Source organism: Leptodactylus fuscus, chromosome 4 (assembly GCF_031893055.1).
Source record: "Leptodactylus fuscus isolate aLepFus1 chromosome 4, aLepFus1.hap2, whole genome shotgun sequence".
NCBI classification, from domain to species: domain Eukaryota; kingdom Metazoa; phylum Chordata; class Amphibia; order Anura; family Leptodactylidae; genus Leptodactylus; species Leptodactylus fuscus.
In genome coordinates this window covers 208805833-208830569 of record NC_134268.1, presented here as the reverse complement: position 1 = coordinate 208830569, position 24737 = coordinate 208805833, and the positions used below count along the sequence as shown (strand labels likewise).

General features: G+C 43.5%; 1 protein-coding gene across 3 annotated transcripts in view; it reads left to right on the top strand.

Moving 5' to 3' along the window:
* ADAM22 (ADAM metallopeptidase domain 22) overlaps positions 1-24737 on the top strand; it is a 138155-nt gene that overhangs the window by 92975 nt on the left and 20443 nt on the right. For all 3 annotated transcript variants that reach the window (XM_075271708.1, XM_075271707.1, XM_075271706.1), the window contains exons 7-15: positions 5815-5884; positions 6917-6987; positions 10668-10742; positions 11293-11364; positions 12896-13062; positions 15559-15643; positions 17452-17542; positions 20240-20291; positions 24326-24425. In XM_075271708.1, the coding sequence (XP_075127809.1) occupies positions 5815-5884; positions 6917-6987; positions 10668-10742; positions 11293-11364; positions 12896-13062; positions 15559-15643; positions 17452-17542; positions 20240-20291; positions 24326-24425 (783 nt within the window). The remainder of the gene's footprint in view (positions 1-5814; positions 5885-6916; positions 6988-10667; positions 10743-11292; positions 11365-12895; positions 13063-15558; positions 15644-17451; positions 17543-20239; positions 20292-24325; positions 24426-24737) is intronic.

Genomic DNA, 24737 nt, shown 5'->3' with positions numbered 1-24737 from the left:
TGTGTGTATTATCCCTGTACTGTGACATCACTGTGTGTATTATCCCTGTACTGTGACATCACTGTGTGTATTATCTCTGTACTGTGACATCACTGTGTGTATTATCCTGTACTGTGACATCACTGTGTGTATTATCTCTGTACTGTGACATCACTGTGTGTATTATCTCTGTATTGTGACATCACTGTGTGTATTATCCCTGTACTGTGACATCACTGTGTGTATTATCTCTGTATTGTGACATCACTGTGTGTATTATCCCTGTACTGTGACATTACTGTGTGTATTATCCCTGTACTGTGACATCACTGTGTGTATTATCCCTGTACTGTGACATCACTGTGTGTATTATCTCTGTATTGTGACATCACTGTGTGTATTATCCCTGTACTGTGACATCACTGTGTGTATTATCTCTGTATTGTGACATCACTGTGTGTATTATCTCTGTACTGTGACATCACTGTGTGTATTATCCCTGTACTGTGACATCACTGTGTGTATTATCCCTGTACTGTGACATCACTGTGTGTATTATCCCTGTACTGTGACATCACTGTGTGTATTATCCTGTACTGTGACATCACTGTGTGTATTATCCTGTACTGTGACATCACTGTGTGTATTATCTCTGTACTGTGACATCACTGTGTGTATTATCTCTGTACTGTGACATCACTGTGTGTATTATCCTGTACTGTGACATCACTGTGTGTATTATCTCTGTACTCTGACATCACTGTGTGTATTATCCCTGTACTGTGACATCACTGTGTGTATTATCTCTGTACTGTGACATCACTGTGTGTATTATCTCTGTACTGTGACATCACTGTGTGTATTATCTCTGTACTCTGACATCACTGTGTGTATTATCCCTGTACTGTGACATCACTGTGTGTATTATCTCTGTACTGTGACATCATTGTGTGTATTATCCTGTACTGTGACATCACTGTGTGTATTATCCTGTACTGTGACATCACTGTGTGTATTATCTCTGTACTGTGACATCACTGTGTGTATTATCCTGTACTGTGACATCACTGTGTGTATTATCCTGTACTGTGACATCACTGTGTGTATTATCCTGTACTGTGACATCACTGTGTGTATTATCCCTGTACTGTGACATCACTGTGTGTATTATCTCTGTACTGTGACATCACTGTGTGTATTATCCCTGTACTGTGACATCACTGTGTGTATTATCCTGTACTGTGACATCACTGTGTGTATTATCCTGTACTGTGACATCACTGTGTGTATTATCCTGTACTGTGACATCACTGTATTATCTCTGTACTGTGACATCACTGTGTGTATTATCTCTGTACTGTAACATCACTGTGTGTATTATCTCTGTATTGTGACATCACTGTGTGTATTATCCCTGTACTGTAACATCACTGTGTGTATTATCTCTGTACTGTGACATCACTGTGTGTATTATCCTGTACTGTGACATCACTGTGTGTATTATCTCTGTACTGTGACATCACTGTGTGTATTATCCCTGTACTGTGACATCACTGTGTGTATTATCTCTGTACTGTGACATCACTGTGTGTATTATCCCTGTACTGTGACATCACTGTGTGTATTATCTCTGTATTGTGACATCACTGTGTGTATTATCCCTGTACTGTGACATCACTGTGTGTATTATCTCTGTACTGTGACATCACCGTGTGTATTATCCTGTACTGTGACATCACTGTGTGTATTATCTCTGTACTGTGACATCACTGTGTGTATTATCTCTGTATTGTGACATCACTGTGTGTAGTATCCCTGTACTGTGACATCACTGTGTGTATTATCCTGTACTGTGACATCACTGTGTGTATTATCTCTGTACTGTGACATCACTGTGTGTATTATCCCTGTACTGTGACATCACTGTGTGTATTATCCCTGTACTGTGACATCACTGTGTGTATTATCCTGTACTGTGACATCACTGTGTGTATTATCCTGTACTGTGACATCACTGTGTGTATTATCCTGTACTGTGACATCACTGTGTGTATTATCCTGTACTGTGACATCACTGTGTGTATTATCCCTGTACTGTGACATCACTGTGTGTATTATCCTGTACTGTGACATCACTGTGTGTATTATCCTGTACTGTGACATCACTATGTGTATTATCCTGTACTGTGACATCACTGTGTGTATTATCCTGTACTGTGACATCACTGTGTGTATTATCTCTGTACTGTAACATCACTGTGTGTATTATCCCTGTACTGTGACATCACTGTGTGTATTATCTCTGTACTGTGACATCACTGTGTGTATTATCTCTGTACTGTGACGTCACTGTGTGTATTATCCTGTACTGTGACATCACTGTGTGTATTATCCCTGTACTGTGACATCACTGTGTGTATTATCCCTGTACTGTGACATCACTGTGTGTATTATCTCTGTACTGTGACATCACTGTGTGTATTATCCCTGTAGTGTGACATCACTGTGTGTATTATCCCTGTACTGTGACATCACTGTCTGTATTATCTCTGTACTGTGACATCACTGTGTGTATTATCTATGTACTGTGACATCACTGTGTGTATTATCTCTGTATTGTGACATCACTGTGTGTATTATCTCTGTACTGTGACATCACTATGTGTATTATCCCTGTACTGTGACATCACTGTCTGTATTATCTCTGTACTGTGACATCACTGTGTGTATTATCCCTGTACTGTGACATCACTGTGTGTATTATCTCTGTACTGTGACATCACTGTGTGTATTATCTCTGTACTGTGACATCACTGTGTGTATTATCCTGTACTGTGACATCACTGTGTGTATTTTCCCTGTACTCTGACATCACTGTGTGTATTATCCCTGTACTGTGACATCACTGTGTGTATTATCTCTGTACTGTGACATCACTGTGTGTATTATCTCTGTACTGTGACATCACTGTGTGTATTATCTCTGTACTCTGACATCACTGTGTGTATTATCCCTGTACTGTGACATCACTGTGTGTATTATCTCTGTACTGTGACATCACTGTGTGTATTATCCTGTACTGTGACATCACTGTGTGTATTATCTCTGTACTGTGACATCACTGTGTGTATTATCCTGTACTGTGACATCACTGTGTGTATTATCCTGTACTGTGACATCACTGTGTGTATTATCCTGTACTGTGACATCACTGTGTGTATTATCCCTGTACTGTGACATCACTGTGTGTATTATCTCTGTACTGTGACATCACTGTGTGTATTATCCCTGTACTGTGACATCACTGTGTGTATTATCCTGTACTGTGACATCACTGTGTGTATTATCCTGTACTGTGACATCACTGTGTGTATTATCCTGTACTGTGACATCACTGTATTATCTCTGTACTGTGACATCACTGTGTGTATTATCTCTGTACTGTAACATCACTGTGTGTATTATCTCTGTATTGTGACATCACTGTGTGTATTATCCCTGTACTGTAACATCACTGTGTGTATTATCTCTGTACTGTGACATCACTGTGTGTATTATCCCTGTACTGTGACATCACTGTGTGTATTATCTCTGTATTGTGACATCACTGTGTGTATTATCCCTGTACTGTGACATCACTGTGTGTATTATCTCTGTACTGTGACATCACCGTGTGTATTATCCTGTACTGTGACATCACTGTGTGTATTATCTCTGTACTGTGACATCACTGTGTGTATTATCTCTGTATTGTGACATCACTGTGTGTAGTATCCCTGTACTGTGACATCACTGTGTGTATTATCCTGTACTGTGACATCACTGTGTGTATTATCTCTGTACTGTGACATCACTGTGTGTATTATCCCTGTACTGTGACATCACTGTGTGTATTATCCCTGTACTGTGACATCACTGTGTGTATTATCCTGTACTGTGACATCACTGTGTGTATTATCCTGTACTGTGACATCACTGTGTGTATTATCCTGTACTGTGACATCACTGTGTGTATTATCCTGTACTGTGACATCACTGTGTGTATTATCCCTGTACTGTGACATCACTGTGTGTATTATCCTGTACTGTGACATCACTGTGTGTATTATCCTGTACTGTGACATCACTATGTGTATTATCCTGTACTGTGACATCACTGTGTGTATTATCCTGTACTGTGACATCACTGTGTGTATTATCTCTGTACTGTAACATCACTGTGTGTATTATCCCTGTACTGTGACATCACTGTGTGTATTATCTCTGTACTGTGACATCACTGTGTGTATTATCTCTGTACTGTGACGTCACTGTGTGTATTATCCTGTACTGTGACATCACTGTGTGTATTATCCCTGTACTGTGACATCACTGTGTGTATTATCCCTGTACTGTGACATCACTGTGTGTATTATCTCTGTACTGTGACATCACTGTGTGTATTATCCCTGTAGTGTGACATCACTGTGTGTATTATCCCTGTACTGTGACATCACTGTCTGTATTATCTCTGTACTGTGACATCACTGTGTGTATTATCTATGTACTGTGACATCACTGTGTGTATTATCTCTGTATTGTGACATCACTGTGTGTATTATCTCTGTACTGTGACATCACTATGTGTATTATCCCTGTACTGTGACATCACTGTCTGTATTATCTCTGTACTGTGACATCACTGTGTGTATTATCTCTGTATTGTGACATCACTGTGTGTATTATCTCTGTACTGTGACATCACTATGTGTATTATCCCTGTACTGTGACATCACTGTCTGTATTATCTCTGTACTGTGACATCACTGTGTGTATTATCCTGTACTGTGACATCACTGTGTGTATTATCGCTGTACTGTGACATCACTGTGTGTATTATCTCTGTACTGTGACATCACTGTGTGTATTATCCCTGTACTGTGACATCACTGTGTGTATTATCCTGTACTGTGACATCACTGTGTGTATTATCCCTGTACTGTGACATCACTGTGTGTATTATCTCTGTACTGTGACATCACTGTGTGTATTATCCCTGTACTGTGACATCACTGTGTGTATTATCTCTGTACTGTGACATCACTGTGTGTATTATCCTGTACTGTGACATCACTGTGTGTATTATCTCTGTACTGTGACATCACTGTGTGTATTATCCTGTACTGTGACATCACTGTGTGTATTATCCTGTACTGTGACATCACTGTGTGTATTATCCCTGTACTGTGACATCACTGTGTGTATTATCTCTGTACTGTGACATCACTGTGTGTATTATCCTGTACTGTGACATCACTGTGTGTATTATCCTGTACTGTGACATCACTGTGTGTATTATCCCTGTACTGTGACATCACTGTGTGTATTACTTGTGTATTACAAGTTGTGAATTTGCAGATACAGGGGACACAGTACACTGGAGCCCATTACGTTTTTCTTACCTGTTATGCCTCTGCTATAACATTACATGATCGGAGTATTCTGCAGTGTGTTCCTCTATGACCTCCTGTAACAATGGCCAACACTGGATCCTTCCCTCCTGCAGGAATTGCTGTGTGTTCTGTCCTGTCACCTCTGCATTGCAAGTAATAAAAGCGCCAATTGAAACTGCAGCAACAATTAGATAACAGGTCACATTGTGCTGTGGGGTTTTAGTCGCAGACCACAGCAGGTTAGCCTTCGGCAGGTCACCCACCGGAAAGTTCAGGGCGGCGAATCCTGACATGTGACCCTGACCAGAAAAGAGAATCTCCTGCTGCTCTTGTTTTCGTGACTATTACATTTAATAAGTATTTTATCATAATGACTCTAATAATTCTCTATTTTCTACTACAGGAGGATTATCAATTACATTCTGTTTACAAATCCAAAGTGCTGGAGTTTCCTCTGGATGAGCTGCCATCTGGTGAGTACGACGGGAAGTTTCATGTCATTATTATTCTACTGTATAGAGCGGAATCCTATCATCTGTGTAGTATTAGATACTGTGTGTATATATAGATAGATAGATAGATAGATAGATAGATAGGAGATAGATAGATAGATAGATAGATAGATAGATAGATAGATAGATAGATAGGAGATAGATAGATAGATAGATAGATAGATAGATAGATAGGAGATAGATAGATAGATAGATAGATAGGAGATAGATAGATAGATAGATAGATAGATAGATAGATAGGAGATAGATAGATAGATAGATAGATAGATAGATAGATAGATAGATAGATAGGAGATAGATAGATAGATAGATAGATAGATAGATAGATAGGAGATAGATAGATAGATAGATAGATAGATAGATAGATAGATAGGAGATAGATAGATAGATAGATAGATAGATAGATAGGAGATAGATAGATAGATAGGAGATAGATAGATAGATAGATAGATAGATAGATAGATAGATAGGAGATAGATAGATAGATAGATAGATAGATAGATAGATAGGAGATAAATAGATAGATAGGAGATAGATAGATAGATAGATAGATAGATAGATAGATAGATAGGAGATAAATAGATAGATAGGAGATAGATAGGAGATAGATAGATAGATAGATAGATAGATAGATAGATAGATAGATAGGAGATAGATAGATAGATAGATAGGAGATAGATAGATAGATAGATAGATAGATAGATAGATAGATAGGAGATAGATAGATAGATAGATAGATAGATAGATAGATAGATAGATAGGAGATAGATAGAGAGAGAGATAGGAGAGAGAGAGAGAGAGAGATAGATAGATAGATAGATAGATAGATAGATAGATAGATAGATATGTTCTAGACATAGAGGTCAGCCTAGGACATGCTTCATGTTAGGTCCGTCTGCCGGGACCTTAGTATAATTACAAGTAATTGCTTGGACGTCTTAATGAATCGGGAGCCTTTTACTTTCATCTCCACTCAATTTTCTTCCCATTTAGAATTCTGGTCATTGAATGAGACATCTGTGAAGCTGAGTCAGACGCCGGGACCTCGGAGGAAAAAGAGAAATGTGAGGAACGCAGTGAAATGGGCAATTACAGTGTAGAGAAAACAATGATCCTAGAAATTCGCTGTCACTCCCATCGTACACAGTAATGGGATCTGCCGATCAGTGGGGTCAGACCTCTGAGATCCACACGAATCCTGACGGGGAAGCGGTGCTAGTTTAGTTCTGCACCCTCGGCATGCATGACCACTACTCATTCACTTCTTTGGGACCGGCCGAGTGTTATACCCAGCGATCTCTGACAATCCCATAGATGAGAATTTAGGAGTGATCATACCAAAGCTCCATTCACCTATGGGACTTGGCTACCCCGTTCTCATGATTGGTAGGGATTAGAGATGAGCGAACACTGTTCGGATCAGCCGATCCGAACGGCACGCACCCATAGAAATGAATGGAAGCACCTGGCATGTACACTTTGCCGGCGGCCGGCCAGCGTCACAGGTGTTTCCATTCATTTCTATGGGTGCGTGCCGTTCGGATCGGCTGATCCGAACAGTGTTCGCTCATCTCTAGTAGGGATCACAGCAGATGGGGCCCTAGTATTCATAGATTTATCATCAGTTCTGTGTGTAGATAATGAAAATCTGTCATGGCCAAAAGCAAACACAAAATAATAGAGGGGGTCCTAAAATTTGCACCATCTATGTTCAGGGAGCGCAGAGGAGCTGTAGTCCGTTCTATCGATGAACAGAGTACAGGTGCAATAAATGGGTCCTCCTTATTAGTCTGAGGTTATTAAGTACAGTAATGTGCAAAAGTTTTAGGCAGTGTGTGTGGGGGAAAAACTGCTGCTTTCGGGAACAGAAGGGTTTGTGGTTTATTTTTGTCGGAATGAAGAAAAGAGAAATCTAAATCCCATCAATATTTGGTGTGACCTTTGGAGGAGGAGTCCTGGAAGTGATGATACGGCCCCCACAGATATAGCCCTGATCTCAACATCGTCCAGTCTGTCTGGGATGACATGAAGAGACAGACGGATTGGAGCAAGCCGACATCCACAGAAGATCTGTGCTTAGTTCTCCAAGATGGCGGCGAGAAGAACCTCCAAATCTGTCAAAAACTGTCTGCAAGTACTGAGAACTGATGGAAGGCAAAGGGCAAAGGTCACACCGAATATTAATAGGATTTACATTTCTCTTGTCTTTATTTACTTCTTAATATATTTATCTATACAGCACCAACATATTCTACATCACTTTACAGATAAATATACAATAGGAGTGAGGGCCCTGCACAACTTGCAATCTATGGGGAAATAAGATAAGATAATCCTTTACATACAAGAAGTCTGAGGGCTTGTTTGGTACAATGGTCTGGTCATCTATTAATACATAAGGCCATATAACTGAAGCTGTATAAGCTATCACCAGCCGGTATGTGTGAATATACAGATACTAAGTGCAAGGTAACTTCTAGATGGAGGAATAGCGTAGAAAGGATAGCTTAGGGTAAGAAATGTGTATGACATTTGACCTATACAGATATGTTAATTGAAAAAAAAAAACATGTAAACTACCATATATACTCGAGTATAAGCTTACACTCGGGTCATTACGGTAATTCAGCAATATCATAGTTCCAGACCGAGCATCTGGACCCGGCATACAGACACCAGGGCAGGTGCCGGGCCGCAGCATCGCCACGCTCCTGTTAGAAGCGTGGCGAAGCTGTTCAAACTGCAGAAGTACTTACGGTACGTCTGCTAGCAGGCCCGGAACACAGAGCCCATCCCCCACATGCACACACACACTACTCTATGACACGCGGGGTGACGTGGCCACATAACCTCAGGTCCACACCCGGCGTGTGTCTGCGTTCCAGCCCTGCTAGCAGAAGTACCGGAAGTACTGTACTTCTGCAGTTTGAAATGAACAGCATTGCCACGCTTGTGCCAGGAGCGTGGCGATGCTGCAATCCGGCACTCGCCCCGGTGTATGGATGCCAGGTCTGGATGCCGGGTCTGTAGCTATAATGGCGCCGCTCTGCTCCAGAGCGGTCGCCATGGCAACCGGCACCTCCAAGTTACAGCGGAGATGCCCTCCGCGGGTGGCACTGGAAGCCTCTGAGGGGAACCGCTGCAGGGAAGTGGCAGGTGCCACCATGCCCCTGGAGAAAGGAGGGAGCGGCCACAACCGCTCTCTCGAGTGCGTCCCTGAAGTGCTGAGGGAGATCCCCTGCCGCCGGCAGGAGCGCTGAGGCCGGACCTGAAGGAAGACCTCGGCCGCCGGACCTGAAGGAGAACTGCAGCCCAGGAATCCCCTCAGCGCTTCTGCCGGCGGCCGGCTGCAGTTCCCCTTCAGGTCCGGCCGGCCGAGGTTCTCATTCAGGTCTGCCCCTCAGCGCTCCTACCGGGGATTCCCCTCAGCGCTTCTGTAAAGTCATTTCTATGCAGCCTGCAAAAGAAATGACGACTTTTGCAATGTATTTCAATGCATTGCATTAGTGATCAGACCCCCTGGGGTTCAAGACCCCCTAGGGGGTCTAATAAGTGCAAAAAAAAAAAAAGTAAAAAATAAAAAAAATAAAGTATTAAAAATTCAAATCCTCCCCCTTTCCCTAAAACGCATATAATTAATATCTAATACTATGAAACACATACACGTTAGTTATCCTTGTGTCCGAAAACGCCCGCTCTACAAATCTATAAAAATATTTTTCCTGTACGGTAAATGCTGTAGCGGGAAAAAAAAGTTGTCTAACTGCCCCTTCCCTGAGACTGTTTTTTTTTTTTCCCCCACTTGGAATTCAGCCTGACTACAGCCAGGCTGAATATAGAGTATATGCAGTGCTCCTGTTCCATCGGGAAGGGGTTAATAGGAGCACTGCAGATCCCCTATATTCAACCAGACTGAATTCCAAGTGGGGGGAAAATCCCAGTCCTCAAGCTCAGGGAAGGGGCAGACAGACAACCAAAACACCCCCTCCCCTTCCCCAGCACCTACTGCACCCAAAATCTCCGACCATTTTCATTTTTGATATTTTCCAGTAGCTGCTGCATTTCACCCCCTCGGCTTATACTGGAGTCAATAAGTTTTCCCAGTTTTTTTGTGGTAAAATTAGGGGCCTCGGCTTATATTTGGGTCGGCTTATACTCGAGTATATACGGTATTAACCCTTCTGTTTCTGAAAGCATTCTTTCTTTGCAGCATTTTTCCATATCTTCCGAAATGTTTTGCTCAGTACTGTGTATATTAGGGAAGTGCTGGGAGTACAACTCCCTAAGCTACATGGGAAAGTTTATTTTTGTCTTAAAAGCCATGTCCCTATGTGCAACCAGTAAAATGAATAATAAAAAGCCCCTCTCCTACCATTTCATGTCTAAAGTTCCCAGTGCTTTTATGTGTCTGCATGGTAACAGACTACAGATAATCCCTACGTAGTCTGATCTTGTGCTTAGATGCCGTCCATCTATCTCCTCCTTAGTAGAATCAGGCTACAAAGGGTTCAGGGAAGCCTTGCCAAGAAAGAACATGTCACTGTGCAGTGGAAAACGCAATACTATCCACATCAAAAACCAGTGTGAATACCCCCTTAGGGACAGAATATTCCAGTTTTAATAAAATACAGCCTGTAAATGAGATATTATTAACAATGGTGAACTGAATATCTTGGCAGAAAACCAGAAGACGCAGAGCGATGTGTTCCAAGATTCTTACATCTATTCTTTTTTTTATTTCCAGGTTCAGTGGATATCAAATAATGTCAAGGATGAGACGAAATATGTGGAACTAATGATTGTTAATGATCACCTAATGGTAAGATAATGACATCCTATATGTCATATACAGCTGAGAGTTCTGCTCAATCCTTAAAGGGGATGTCCAGGAATACAGAGGCAACTGTACAGGGACTGATCAGCTGTATGGGGCCTGTGCTAGTCTATACCCAACACAGGGCTGGAAGCAGATAGCGCCGGTCCCTGTATAGTGGCCAGGTGCCAGTACTGCAATAGCAGTTCAGCTGCAGTACTGGTGCCCGGCCGCTATACAGGGACCGGCGCTGTCTGTTTCCAGCCCTGCATTGTGTATGAACTAGTACAGGCGTCGTCCTTGTACAACCGATTCATAGGATAGGCTATAAAATCTGTATTCCTGGACAAACCCTTTAATGATTGGGCAGAGCTGTCATGATCCATTTGCTTCTAGCCCTGTATAGTGTGCACCCGTAGAGTAAAACACAGGCAGCCCCCCTCCTTTGAGGAAGTGGTGAGGGGAGTCTGGTGCCTACAATATTCAGGGACTTTTTAGAAATATCTTTTTTCTTGCTAAAGATCCAAAAATCCAATATTTCCTGTTTTTCTTGCAGTATAAAAAACATCGATTATCTGTCGGGAAAACCAACAGCTATGCCAAATCTGTGGTGAACATGGCGGATTTAGTGAGTATTACCCTATACGTCCATGCAGAGCGTCATATAATAATTCAGCCATATTATATTAGTACAGTGATCCCTAACCTGTTCCCAGCATGCCCTCACCGTCATAGCATACATGCCACCAGATCTAATTTTGCCTGGAACAATTTTGGGAACTGAGTCACAAAATGGGTGCGGCATGCACAAATGTGGTCTTCCCTGGGCAAGTGATTAAAGGGATTGTCCGGACCCAAATCAAGTTTTGACAATGATGTTCTCTCCACAGGATAGGTTATCAGTATCTGATCTGTAGGGGGGTCTGACACCCGGTCCCCGCACAGATCAGCCTCTGGATGCTGGGAGCAGGTAGTAGTCAAGGCTCGTGCAGTGCTTCTCCTATTTAAAGGGATTCTACCATTAAACTACTTTTTTTTCTAATTACCACGTCGGAATAGTCTTAAGAAAGGCTATTCGTCTCCTACCTTTAGACGTGGTCTCCGCCGCGCCGTTCTGTAGAAATACCGGTTTTAACCGGTATGCAAATGAGCTCTCCACAGCAATGAGGGCGGGCCCCAGCACTGAAACACTGATGAGCGCATCCCCATTGCTGCCCAGAGCTCTTTCCTGCGCCGCCTCCTTCTTCTGCAGCAACTCCGCCTCTTCTGGCTTCTCTTGCTCTTGTAGTTCTATACAGGAGCATAGAGAGGCCACCCCAAAATGGCCGTCGTTTGGCTCCTGTATTGAACTGCAAGAGCGGCTACCTCAAAATGGCCAGTGGCCATTTTTGGGTAGCCGCTCTTGCAGTTCAATACAGGAGCCGGCGGCCATTTTGGGGTGGCCTCTCTATGCGCCGCTGGCCATTTTTGGGTAGCCGCTTTTGCAGTTCAATACAGGAGCCGGCCGGCGGCCATTTTGGGTAGCCGCTCTTGCAGTTCAATACAGAAGCTGGCCGGCGGCCATTTTGGGGTGGCCTCTCTATGCTCCTGTATAGAACTACAAGAGCAAGAGAAGCCAGAAGAGGCGGAGTTGCTGCAGAACAATGAGGCGGCGCAGGAAAGAGCTCTTGGGCAGCAATGGGGATGCGCTCATCGGTGTTTCAGCGCTGGGGCCCGCCCTCATTGCTGCGGAGAGCTCATTTGCATACTGGTTAAAACCCGGTATTTCTATGTAACGGAATGGCGGAGACCACGTCTAAAGGTAGGAGACGAATAGCCTTTCTTAAGGCTATTCCGACGTGTTCATTAGAAAAAAAGGTAGTTTAATGGTAGAATCCCTTTAAGTAATAGGGGCAGCCATTGCTATGCAGGGAATGGTGTTGCTGCACAGCTCCTATTACTTAAATAAGAATCGTGCTGCATCCCCCCCCCCCCCATCTGGCGGCCAGAGCCTGCTAGAATAGATAGTCTGTGTGGGGTCCAGTGGCCATGATGACCCTATTACCAGCTATGACTCCAGAATGTGTATCTAGCGGTGTTGGTGTATTCTTTGCCGCAGTGTACTATGTATTCGTCTGACGGTCTTCTCGCTCTCTCTCCTTCTTCCATTTATGCATTAGATATATAAGGAACAGCTGAACACAAGAATAGTGTTAGTCGCTATGGAAACTTGGGCGAACGACAATAAATTCAGCATTTATGAAAATCCCCTAAAGACTCTGAAGGAATTCATGAAATACAGGAGGGATTTTATCAAAGACAAAAGTGACGTTGTCCACCTCTTCTCGTACGTAATTTTCTAATCCGTTCAAAATGTTTGCAAGCTGCTTCCATTGTGAATTACGGCACAACGATCCCTAAGCCGCTGATCTGCCCTTAGCCCATGTCTTCAAGGAATTTCCAGGGCTCTGTTATGGGACCCCATGAGTCAGTGGATTCTGTTCATCTTTTCAGGTCATACACGTTATATTACCATTGTCTAGATCCGGTAATTTGGGAGCAACTGATCATCCATCTAATGTGTATGGGGTTATATCGACTCCTCTGATGGCAGATGTCGGGGACAGAAGTGTTAAGTTCTTGGTGTACAACATGCCTGATCCTTATGTTCAGGTTGAGTCATCTAAACTGAGTGACCAGCTTAAAGGGAACCTGTCACTACTCTTGGTGTCCCGTTCCCATCAAAGGCTTGAGGTTTTATCTGCTAGATAGTCCCGATGTATGTACAGTGTGAAACTGAAGCTAAGAAATATTGAGTGAAGTGATGTCTACTATCCTCAACTGCAGTTACACACTGCGCATGCGCCGGAACTGCCGCAAATGAGCCCAGGACATGTGGCTAGTTTAGGGGCCCCAACCTTATGACAGGTTTAAGTTTCAATCTGCCAGAGATGAGTCCCGGTTAGGGTTGAGCAATTGGAAAAGATTGGATCCCGATCAGCGATTGAGTAAATTTCACTATCTCGATTGGGTTCTGATCCCACCTAAAAAGATTGGGATCCCTTATCGCTCAACCCACTTACCTGCACAGAGCCGCTGCCACTCCCCAGAGCTCCAGGCCATTGTTCTCTGTCCTCTCCTCCTCCTCCTCCCTAGGCTAGTGTTACTGATACTTGTAGTAGGCGGGGCTTGTAGTGGCTTAGGAGAGTGTGGGTGGGTACGGGGAGGGGAGACGTGAGTGATGCACTCACCTCTCCCCGCCCACACTCTCCTAAGCCACAACAAGCCCCGCCTTCTCCCAGCATCAGTAACACTAGCCTAGGGAGGCTGGGGCGCCCGCAGCTCCGGGGAGCAGCGTATACTCCGTAAGGGGAGGCGGCAGCAGTTCTGTGCAGGTAAGTGGAGGGGACTAAGTAGCCGGCGGATTTTTTAATCACTACACAGCGTGGAGTCTAAACATTGAAGCCTTCAATTTTTGGACTCCATGCTGTGTAGTGAACAGGATCGTTTTTAAAATTCGATTTTCGATCATTAAAAAAATCCCATTGACTTGCATTAGGATCGGAATTGGGATTGAGATCGTGTTTGGATGGAAAATGATCAGAAATCGGATTTTAAAAACGATCCTGAAATCTCAAGATCGGCTCAACCCTAGTCCCGATGCATGTACCCTATGCAGTTGAAACTGGGTAATATTCGGTGAAGTAAGGTTTACTCTCCTCAACTTCAATTACATACTGCGCATGCGCCAGAATTGCCGCAGATGAATCCAGGACATGTTTAGGAGCCCACACCTGGTCAAAGGTTCGTTAAAAGGGGTTGCACTTCAGATTAAAGTTCCCTATCTACGGGATGGGATTAGGGGTTGGATCAGTGGCTGTCCCCGCAGTTTAACCCGTACTGATCACAAGAACAGGGGTCCTGAGTCTTTCCTTTGGAAGGACCAGCGGTTGCACGTGCACACTGCCGCTACATTCACCTGTATGGGACAACCTCCGATAGTCCAGTGCTGTATGGCAGTCCCTTAGAGGTAAAGGAACCATCATTGCACATGCGCTACCTCCGCACCAATGGAGGGACGAAGGATTCCGGTTCTTGTGATCATGCTGGTTTCAGGGTTCTCACCTGACATTCATTCCTTATCCATGTGGTAGAACTAGAAATGTCTATCTGTGCCCCAAATTTACCGAACTACTGCGAATTGTGCAACCATAATACTTGGAATTCAGTCCTTTCTGCCTCATTGGAGCTCCACAACTATTCTCTGCTTATGTGTGTGCGGATAAGAAGTCTATACTGACAAGGATAAATGTGACTTGCAATTTGGAACCAAAAATGTGGCAGATTTGGAGGTTCTGTGCCTGTTGTGTGTTTTGTAGTGTGTCACAATGCAATAATATAAATAATAATACCTATAATATATATGTTATGTAATAATACCTAGAATATATATGTTATGTAATAATACTTGGAATGTTACACACAGCGCTACCTTGTAATTTTGTTTCTGTGTGCACGGTCGCTTTGCAGCTTGTAGATCGCAGGCTCCTCCTAGTGGATGAAGTTGAGACAGACATCACGTCCGCTTGATTTCTTCCCCCTTCCAATTAACTCAGTGCAGATATACAGTCAGACGCTTACCTAGACATCCTTGCTGAAGCCCTGGGCAGCTGCCCCATCTTGTTCCATCCATGGTCCTAGAGCAGATGTGCTGGCAGATTGTATTAGAGAGTTTTGGACTAAATCCAGACGACTGCACATCTGCTCATGTCTCTTTCCCATTCATATTTATTTGCTCTTTTTTTTTTGAAAACTTCTCACTCATGTAAATGTTTTCTTCAAGGGGGAGTCAATTTGAGAGCAGCAGGAGTGGTGCGGCTTACATTGGTGGCGTATGCTCCTTGCAGAAAGGAGGTGGAGTCAATGAGGTAGGTCTTTGACTGCCCCCGTTGAAAAATGTGTTTTGTGATGGGAACTACACTTGTCATGTGAACATCTCTACTCAAACACTTAAAGGGGTTGTCAGGAATTAGAAATGTATGTCTTGTCCTTAAAGGGATTCTACCATTAAACTACTTTTTTTTCTAATTACCACGACGGAATAGCCTTAAGAAAGGCTATTCGTCTCCTACCTTTAGATGTGGTCTCCGCCGCGCCGTTCCGTAGAAATACCGGTTTTAACCGGTATGCAAATGAGCTCTCCGCAGCAATGAGGGCGGGCCCCAGCGCTGAAACGCCGATGAGCGCATCCCCATTGCTGCCTGAGAGCTCTTTCCTGCGCCGCCTCCTTGTTCTGCAGCAACTCCGCCTCTTCTGGCTTCTCTTGCTCTTGTAGTTTGATACAGGAGCATAGAGAGGCCACCCCAAAATGGCCGCCAGCCGACTCCTGTATTGAACTGCAAGAGCGGCTACCCAAAAATGGCTGCTGTCCGGCTCCTGTATTGAACTGCAAGAGCGGCTACCCAAAAATGGCCGCCGGCCATTTTGGGGTGGCCTCTCTATGCTCCTGTATCGAACTACAAGAGCAAGAGAAGCCAGAAGAGGCGGAGTTGCGGTAGAACAAGGAGGCGGCACAGGAAAGAGCTCTCGGGCAGCCTTTCAGCGCTGGGGCCCGCCCTCATTGCTGCGGAGAGCTCATTTGCATACCGGTTAAAACCGGTATTTCTATGGAACAGCGCGGCGGAGACCACGTCTAAAGGTAGGAGACGAATAGCCTTTCTTAAAGCTATTCCGACGTGGTAATTAAAAAAAAAAAGTAGTTTAATGGTAGAATCCCTTTAAGATAGACCATACATATCTGATCAAAGGGACGCCACCAAGCGGATTAGCTGTATGGGCTGTATGGGCCTCCTCTGGCACCCGTACTATAGACAACACAGGGCCAGAAGTCAATAGAAGCTGAACTGTGACACTAGCACCAGGCCACTCACTATACAGAGACTGCAGACAACTGCTTATAGACGGACTATGTACTATACACAGCCTGGGGCCATAAGCCACTATATACAGCTGGTCTGTACGCAGGGAAGGTCACCGATTTATGTCCTATCCTAAGGACAAGCCATACATTTCTAAATCCTGGACAACCCTGTTGATGAAGCAGCTCTTTCTGCCTCTCTAAGAGCAGGAAATCCCAGCACAATCTAAAGCAGCACTCATTGGCTGAGAGACACATGCTGAATGTTTGAATGCACAGAATATGTTTGGTGATGATGTTTTCTGACCAGAGATATGGACATTTTCTTTCTAGTTGTGCTGGCCATTTTTCTCACATAATAGTAAGTGCCTCCATATTGTTTGAGGACAGCCTTCAATTTCTAAGACATTAATTCCAAGGTGACAACCAATATGGCTATATGGGGACCTGAAGAATGGAAACCTAATCCGCTTAAAAAGCGGTTACCCACAGAAACCTGCGGTCTCCATAGACTATGGCATGGAAAAAATAAAATAAATCATGCACCTCACAATCCTCTGGCGCCCCCTCTCGGCACAGGAAATGTGACTCCTCAAGCCGGTCACTGACCACAGTGGTCACTCACCTCAGCAGTGATTGGCTAAGCATCACATTTCCATGACCAGAGGGACCAAGAAGTGTTAAACTGAGCGTATCGAGGGATCGGTAAGGTGACTATAATAAGAGACACTTGAAGAATTGGGCACTTACTTATTCATACTATGACCTGAAAGCAAATATACAGTATCTTCCATAGTTTTCTTTCTCTTGTCTTCTCAGTTTGGGAGGACGGACATCATGGCTATCACACTGGCGCAGTCGCTGGCACATAATTTAGGCATATTCTCAGATAAAAAGAAGCTGCGGAGAGGTATGTCATCCAGATTTACCATCTATACTATCTACAAGTCGCCAAACAGAATAAATAGTAGTAGCTATGTTGTGGCTGTACATGGGTTGTCACATTCATTCTATAGATAACAAATCGACAATCTTTTCCATTTAGATGCTGTTCAATAAATGGTTCAATGATATTTTCTTACATTGTATGGCGCCACCTGGTGTTCACAGTGTGTAGCAGTATGCATGTTCACCTAATGAGCTGAGTGCTGGTGGACGCACATGCTCAGTCACTCTCCCCACAGCCAGGTCTCTGCATGGTGATCCTATGGTCACTGCAGGGCAGCCAGTAACATGCAATGGAGTGATCATCAAAAATGGAACGTCACACAGTAGATTGTGCTTTAAACTTTTTCAGTGTTTTATTAGGTGTTTCAAGTAGAGTTTTAAGTGAAACGTTTTTTGGTACATTTAAGTACCTTCATCAGACTCTACATACAGAAAAAAAGAAAATTACAATCATGTGAAAAAAAATGTGCACATAATTTACAACATATACAAGTTATATACATATCAAGGCCCAGTTGTAAAAAGGCAGGGAGTACGATGGTGGATTTCCCCATAAGAATAGAACTAATTCAGATATTCCATATTCCATATACTGTGACATGAAGGCAGAACTACTGAACAGAGTGACAGGTTGTGAAGTATACATAATAAACATTTTGGAAAACGGTGTCATAGTCTGGTTCTTTGGTTATGAATACTGATGTCAGGTTAAGGTAAAACAGAAGAAATGAAGCATATATCTGAACAGGCATATAATAAGTACCTTGACAGAGGAGTAGAGTAATATGCACGGTATTTCAACATATAGTAGTATAGCCACTGAAGCCACTGGATTCTGTTGGTAAACAGGATATCACGTCAGTAATGCATGATCACCATAAACATGGGTGGCAGAAGGAGGACTGTTGGCCATATATACAATTCAGAAGTAACCATGTGCAATATATATAGTACTGGGGATATGCTGACATCACCGTTATTGACATGATATAGACGCTCGTTGCCTAGGGGACTTACCTCCTCTCGTTCGCCCGCAGGGTCCGCTGGAGACAATACAATTGGTGGTCAGTAGCAGAGGAAGGACGCGGCACTAAGAAATCAGCTGTAGCGCTGTGAGAAAGGGCGCGTACAGCAAGTGCCGGTGGTATGGTATAAAATGGCCGAACGGCCAATAGGGAGAGAGCCACGGCGCACGCTCAGAGTGAGCGATTGACGTGGCCGTGAGGTTCCGAGGGCCGCGCATGCCCAGTGTGCCGCAATACTGAATTGCGACGGCCGTCACTGTGGTGCATGCGCGGAAAAGCGGAGCATCGTATAGAGAATTAACTCCCAACTTCTACAGTTTCAAACGCAAACTAAAGACGCATCTTTTCAGACAAGCCTATCACAATTCCTAATGCACAAAATTGTCTGAACACTGTATAAGCAATGCCGCCCCTGCTACCTCTTGTGTCACCCCCTCTACCTCATAGATTGTAAGCTCTTTTGAGCAGGGCCCTCAGTCCCATTGTGTGAAATGACGTTCTTTGTTATGTATGTCTGTATCTGAACCCTATAAATTGTACAGTGCTGTGGAATATGTTGGCGCTATATAAATAAAATGTATTATTATTATTATTGTATTGTCTCCAGCGGACCCTGCGGGCGAACGAGCGGAGGTAAGTCCCCTAGGCAACGAGCGTCTATATCATGTCAATAACGGTGATGTCAGCATATCCCCAGTACTATATATATTGCACATGGTTACTTCTGAATTGTATATATGGCCAACAGTCCTCCTTCTGCCACCCATGTTTATGGTGATCATGCATTACTGACGTGATATCCTGTTTACCAACAGAATCCAGTGGCTTCAGTGGCTATACTACTATATGTTGAAATACCGTGCATATTACTCTACTCCTCTGTCAAGGTACTTATTATATGCCTGTTCAGATATATGCTTCATTTCTTCTGTTTTACCTTAACCTGACATCAGTATTCATAACCAAAGAACCAGACTATGACACCGTTTTCCAAAATGTTTATTATGTATACTTCACAACCTGTCACTCTGTTCAGTAGTTCTGCCTTCATGTCACAGTATATGGAATATCTGAATTAGTTCTATTCTTATGGGGAAATCCACCATCGTACTCCCTGCCTTTTTACAACTGGGCCTTGATATGTATATAACTTGTATATGTTGTAAATTATGTGCACATTTTTTTTCACATGATTGTAATTTTCTTTTTTTCTGTATGTAGAGTCTGATGAAGGTACTTGAATGTACCGAAAAACGTTTCACTTAAAACTCTACTTGAACCTAATAAAACACTGAAAAAGTTTAAAGCACAATCTACTGTGTGACGTTCCATTTTTGATGATCGAGCCGGGTTGGGACCCTACGCTCACACTATCACTACATCTCCTACTGCATCCCTCTTACCATGCAATGGAGTGAATGACTGTGGCACTGAGGAGGTTAAACAGAAGGAGGGGGCTTCTTCTGGAACCCAATTGGCATCCCCCAACATGATCTTGGGGTGCTGATGACGGTTCTGGACCTAAAAAAGTAAATTTGCATTGTAAATTTGCTGATATTACGGACTATTACATTCAGCCTATTACGTATGAAATGTAATAATGTTCTATTTAAGTCCATATGATTGTTTTTCAGGCGAGTGTATATGTGAAGATAAATGGTTTGGATGCATCATGGAAGACATCGGGTAAGGACGGTTATAGCTGCACTATATGAAACTTTTCAAAGCTCAGCCAGGCCTGCAACAGGGGATAAATTGTATCACATGCCTCCTACTAAAATGAATGTCAGAACATTTAATACCTGCTTGGGTCCAGCGATCAAATGGTTGGCAGAAAATATTTCCTGTATTTTCTGCACATAACATGTAAAAATTCATTTTTTACAGATTTAGTTTGTTGCAGTGACTTACTTTATCCACTAGGTGGCGACATACTGTTGTCAGATTGTGGCTTTGCTGTCTGCATTGACGTTTCATTCAGAGCTGCCAAGTCTATCATGTTTGTTGGGGAAAATAGGGGGCCAGGCTGATGATATAAAAAGGACTTTGTCCAGAAACAATTGTATGTGTTACGTATGTGTGACTTTAGATTTAACGGGAACCCATCGGGTTGACTTGGGACACTAAACCACTCACAGGTCCTTATGGAGCAGGGGCATAGTGGCCCAAATCAACCTGTTGTACAGTCATCTGAAACCTAGAGATGAGTCATATAAGTCAGCGAAGATCACAGGATCGAACTTCCTAGGCTGAAAAAAGTAAAAAAAATAAAAACAGTTTATAAAAATTTTTTAAAAATATTTTGAAAATTAAAGAAAGTTTCAATCATCCCCCTTTCACTAGATTACATAAATGTATATGAATAAAAGTAAACTAATTTATTAATAATAATACACATATTCTTCCAGAAAATGATTGCAATCACAAATTCTTTGGTATTATTATCTTCATTTAATTTGTCTTCAATGGAAAACCACAAAAAGAATTGTCAAAAAGCCAAATTGGATATAATTCCACAGCAAACATAAAAAGGGTGGACAAAAGTATTGGCACTGTTTGAAAAATCATGTGATGCTTCTCTAATTTGTATAATTAACAGCACCTGTTACTTAACTGAGGCACCTAACAGGTGGTGGCAATAACTAAATCACACTTGCAGCCAGTTGACTCAACTTAAAGTTGACTCAACCTCTGTCCTGTGTCCTTGTGTGACCACATTGAGCATGGAGAAAAGAAAGAAGACCAAAGAACTGTCTGAGGACTTGAGAAGCAAAATTGTGAGGAAGCATGAGCAATCTCAAGGCTACAAGTCCATCTCCAAAGACCTGAATGTTCCTGTGTCTACCGTGCGCAGTGTCATCAAGAAGTGTAAAGCCCATGGCACTGTGGCCAACCTCCCTAGATGTGGACGGAAAAGGAAAATTGGCGAGAGATTTCAACGCAAGATTGTGCGGATGGCGGATAAAGAACCTCGACTAACATCCAAACAAATTCAAGCTGCCCTGCAGTCCGAGGGTACAACAGTGTCACCCCGTACTATCCATCAGCGTCTGAATGAGAAGGGACTGTATGGTAGGAGACCCAGGAAGACCCCACTTCTTACCCAGAGACATAAGCCAGGCTGGAGTTTGCCAAAACTTACCTGAGAAAGCCAAAACCGTTCTGGAAGAATGTTCTCTGGTCAGAGGAGACAAAAGTAGGAAAAGGCCTCAACATAGAGATTACAGGAAAAAAAGAGGCCTTCAAAGAGAAGAAGACGCCCCCTACAGTCAGACATGGCGGAGGGTCCCTGATGTTTTGGGGTTGCTTTGCTGCCTCTGGCACTGGACTGCTTGACCGTGTGCATGGCATTATGAAGTCTGAAGACGACCAACACATTGTGCAGCATAATGTAGGGCCCAGTGTGAGAAAGCGGGGTCTCCCTCAGAGGTCAGGGCTCTTCCAGCAGGACAAGGACCCAAAACACACTTCAGGTCAGCACTAGAAAATGGTGGTGAGAGAAAGCCCTGGAGACTTGTAAAGTGGCAGCAATGAGTCCAGCCCTGAGTCCCATAGAACACCTGTGGGGGAGGGGGAGAGATCTCTTGGTGGCAGTTTGGAGAAGGCCCCCTTCACATCTCAGGGGGGACCTGGAGCAGTTTGCCAAAGAAGAATGGTCTAAGATTCCAGCAGAGCCTTGTAAGAAACTCATTGCTGGTTAGCGGAAGCGGTTGTGCGCAGTTAGGGTGAGTTCACACTACATAAACGGCAGCTTATTCTGAACGTAAAACACGTTCAGAATCAGCGGCGTATAAAGCAGTTCCATTCATTTCTATGGGAGCCGGCATACGAGCGCTCCCCATAGAAATGAATGGGCTGCTTTTTTCACTACGAGCACTCCCATTGAAGTGAATGGGAAGCGCTGCGTGTACGGCTCGGCATGAGCAGAGCTATCCGTACACGCGGGCACTTTCCATTCACTTCAATGGGAGTGCTCGTAGTGAAAAAAGCAGCCCATTCATTTCTATGGGGAGCGCTCGTATGCCGGCTCCCATAGAAATGAATGGAACTGCTTTATACGCCGCTGATTCTGAACGTGTTTTACGTTCAGAATAAGCTGCCGTTTATGTAGTGTGAATTCACCCTTATTGTGTCTAAAGGTTGTGCTACCAAGTATTAGGCTGAGGGCGCCAATACTTCTGTCCGGCCCATTTTTGGAGTTTTGTGTAAAATGATCAATGACTTTTTTTTCATTCTCTTTTGTGTTTTTTCATTGCAAGCAAAATAAATGAAGATATTACCAAAGAGTTTGTGTTTGCAATCATTTTCTGGAGGAAACTGAGTATTATCTGACAGAACTGCAGGGGGCCAATACTTTTGGCCAACACTGTATACTATATATACTTTCACATATACATTATAGCGTATATACTCACACATATACATTTATATACATTCATATACCATATGTCATCTATATACTTCTATGAATGTATGAATACTATATATACTCATATATATATATATATACATACACTCACCCATACACATTATTATAGCATACTGTATATACTCACATATACCTGTATACAAGCACACAATACTCACACAGTATACAAGACACATACTTTAAACATATTTTACCAAAAGAATATACTCACCTTTGTCAGAAGCGAAGCATCGGAGTAGACTGTCCCCGTCTTCCCCACAAGCTCCGATGTGAGAGATGAGGCAATAGTTTATGAGGGGGGAGGGGAGAAGTTCAGGCAGCAGGGACAGGGAAGAATGGAGCGATCACTGCAACAGATAAGTGAGAGGATTACAAGCGGCCATTAGCTAATGCTGAAGCTTTACCTGGTGTCCTCCTATATATCGGGAGGGCACCATGTACAGCTTCTCCATCAGCTAATGGGGGCCCCTGTGTGTTGAGGCAAATGCATTGCTCAGGATCCCATTCAGGCCCCTGAACAATGCATCTGCCGTGGGTAAATGAGGAATTAACAGTCGGGGATCGGGACCCACCGAGGGATTCACCGGTTCCCCGGTAGGCCAGTCCGACCCTGCCTGCCAGGACCTATACACCACCCAGGGGCCTACATCCCCCCCACTATGTCACTAGTGACTGACCCTGGTGATAAGCACGTCTTGTTCGCTGTGTACCCTGACCATTAGTGTTTGTCATTAAGTTCCTATTATCATAGCGGTGTATACCACTTAGCCCCTAATGAAAAACCCTACTTACTAAACCAGACAGATCATGTTTATTGAAGTCTAATAGACTCCTCCATTTCTAATTGGTTTTCAAAGCCTGGTTTAGCGGCGAGTCTAGTGAGCCCCCGCCTTAGAGCCCCGGCCCACGAGTGATCCTGAATAGGCCTCAGGAGAGATGAAAGGCCGCAGAATATCATATGAACTGATCCGATATTAGTCCATTGTAGTGAAGTGACCTTCTGATGTGTATGGCGACACTTAAGAACAGGTCTTAGATCTTGTAAACAGCCATTGTATTGCTTGTCCATTAACCTTATGGTCCTAATAGGAGACGATTGTTAATATGACACTAGAGAATGACCGTGTGCTATTGTAGTAAATGAGGCTGAACATGGATGTCGTATCTCCCATTCCTACGCTCTTTCGCTGTCCAGATGTGGCCCTCTTACCTGCGGGGCCCCTAGCTGCTACCATGGCGGTATACAAAGTTTACTTACACGTAATGATGTCTTGTGGTTTCTCTTCCACAGCTACTACCTTCCCAACAAGTTCTCGTCCTGCGATGTGGATGAATACCACAACTTTCTCAGCAGCGGCGGCGGAGCCTGTTTATTTAACAAACCCTTAAAGGTGTGTCATTATTTTTGTTTAGGTTTACACCTAGGCCTAGATTGACTAGGCCTCGGTTTTATGGCATACAATAATGTGCGACTTTTTAAAATCTGTGCCACCTTTGCTACTTTCGGGGGGGGGGGCTGACAAAGTCGTGCAGGGTGTGGACCATTGGCAGGGAAAATGCTAGGCCCGGTGGAGGGTTCGCCTTGTCTTATATGAGGCGTACCGTCCGTCAGTCTTCATAAATCTGACTCTATTACCCATAGTTATTAGACCATTAGTCATAGGTTGTTCTATTGCTGGGATCCACTGTGGTGAATCTGTTGA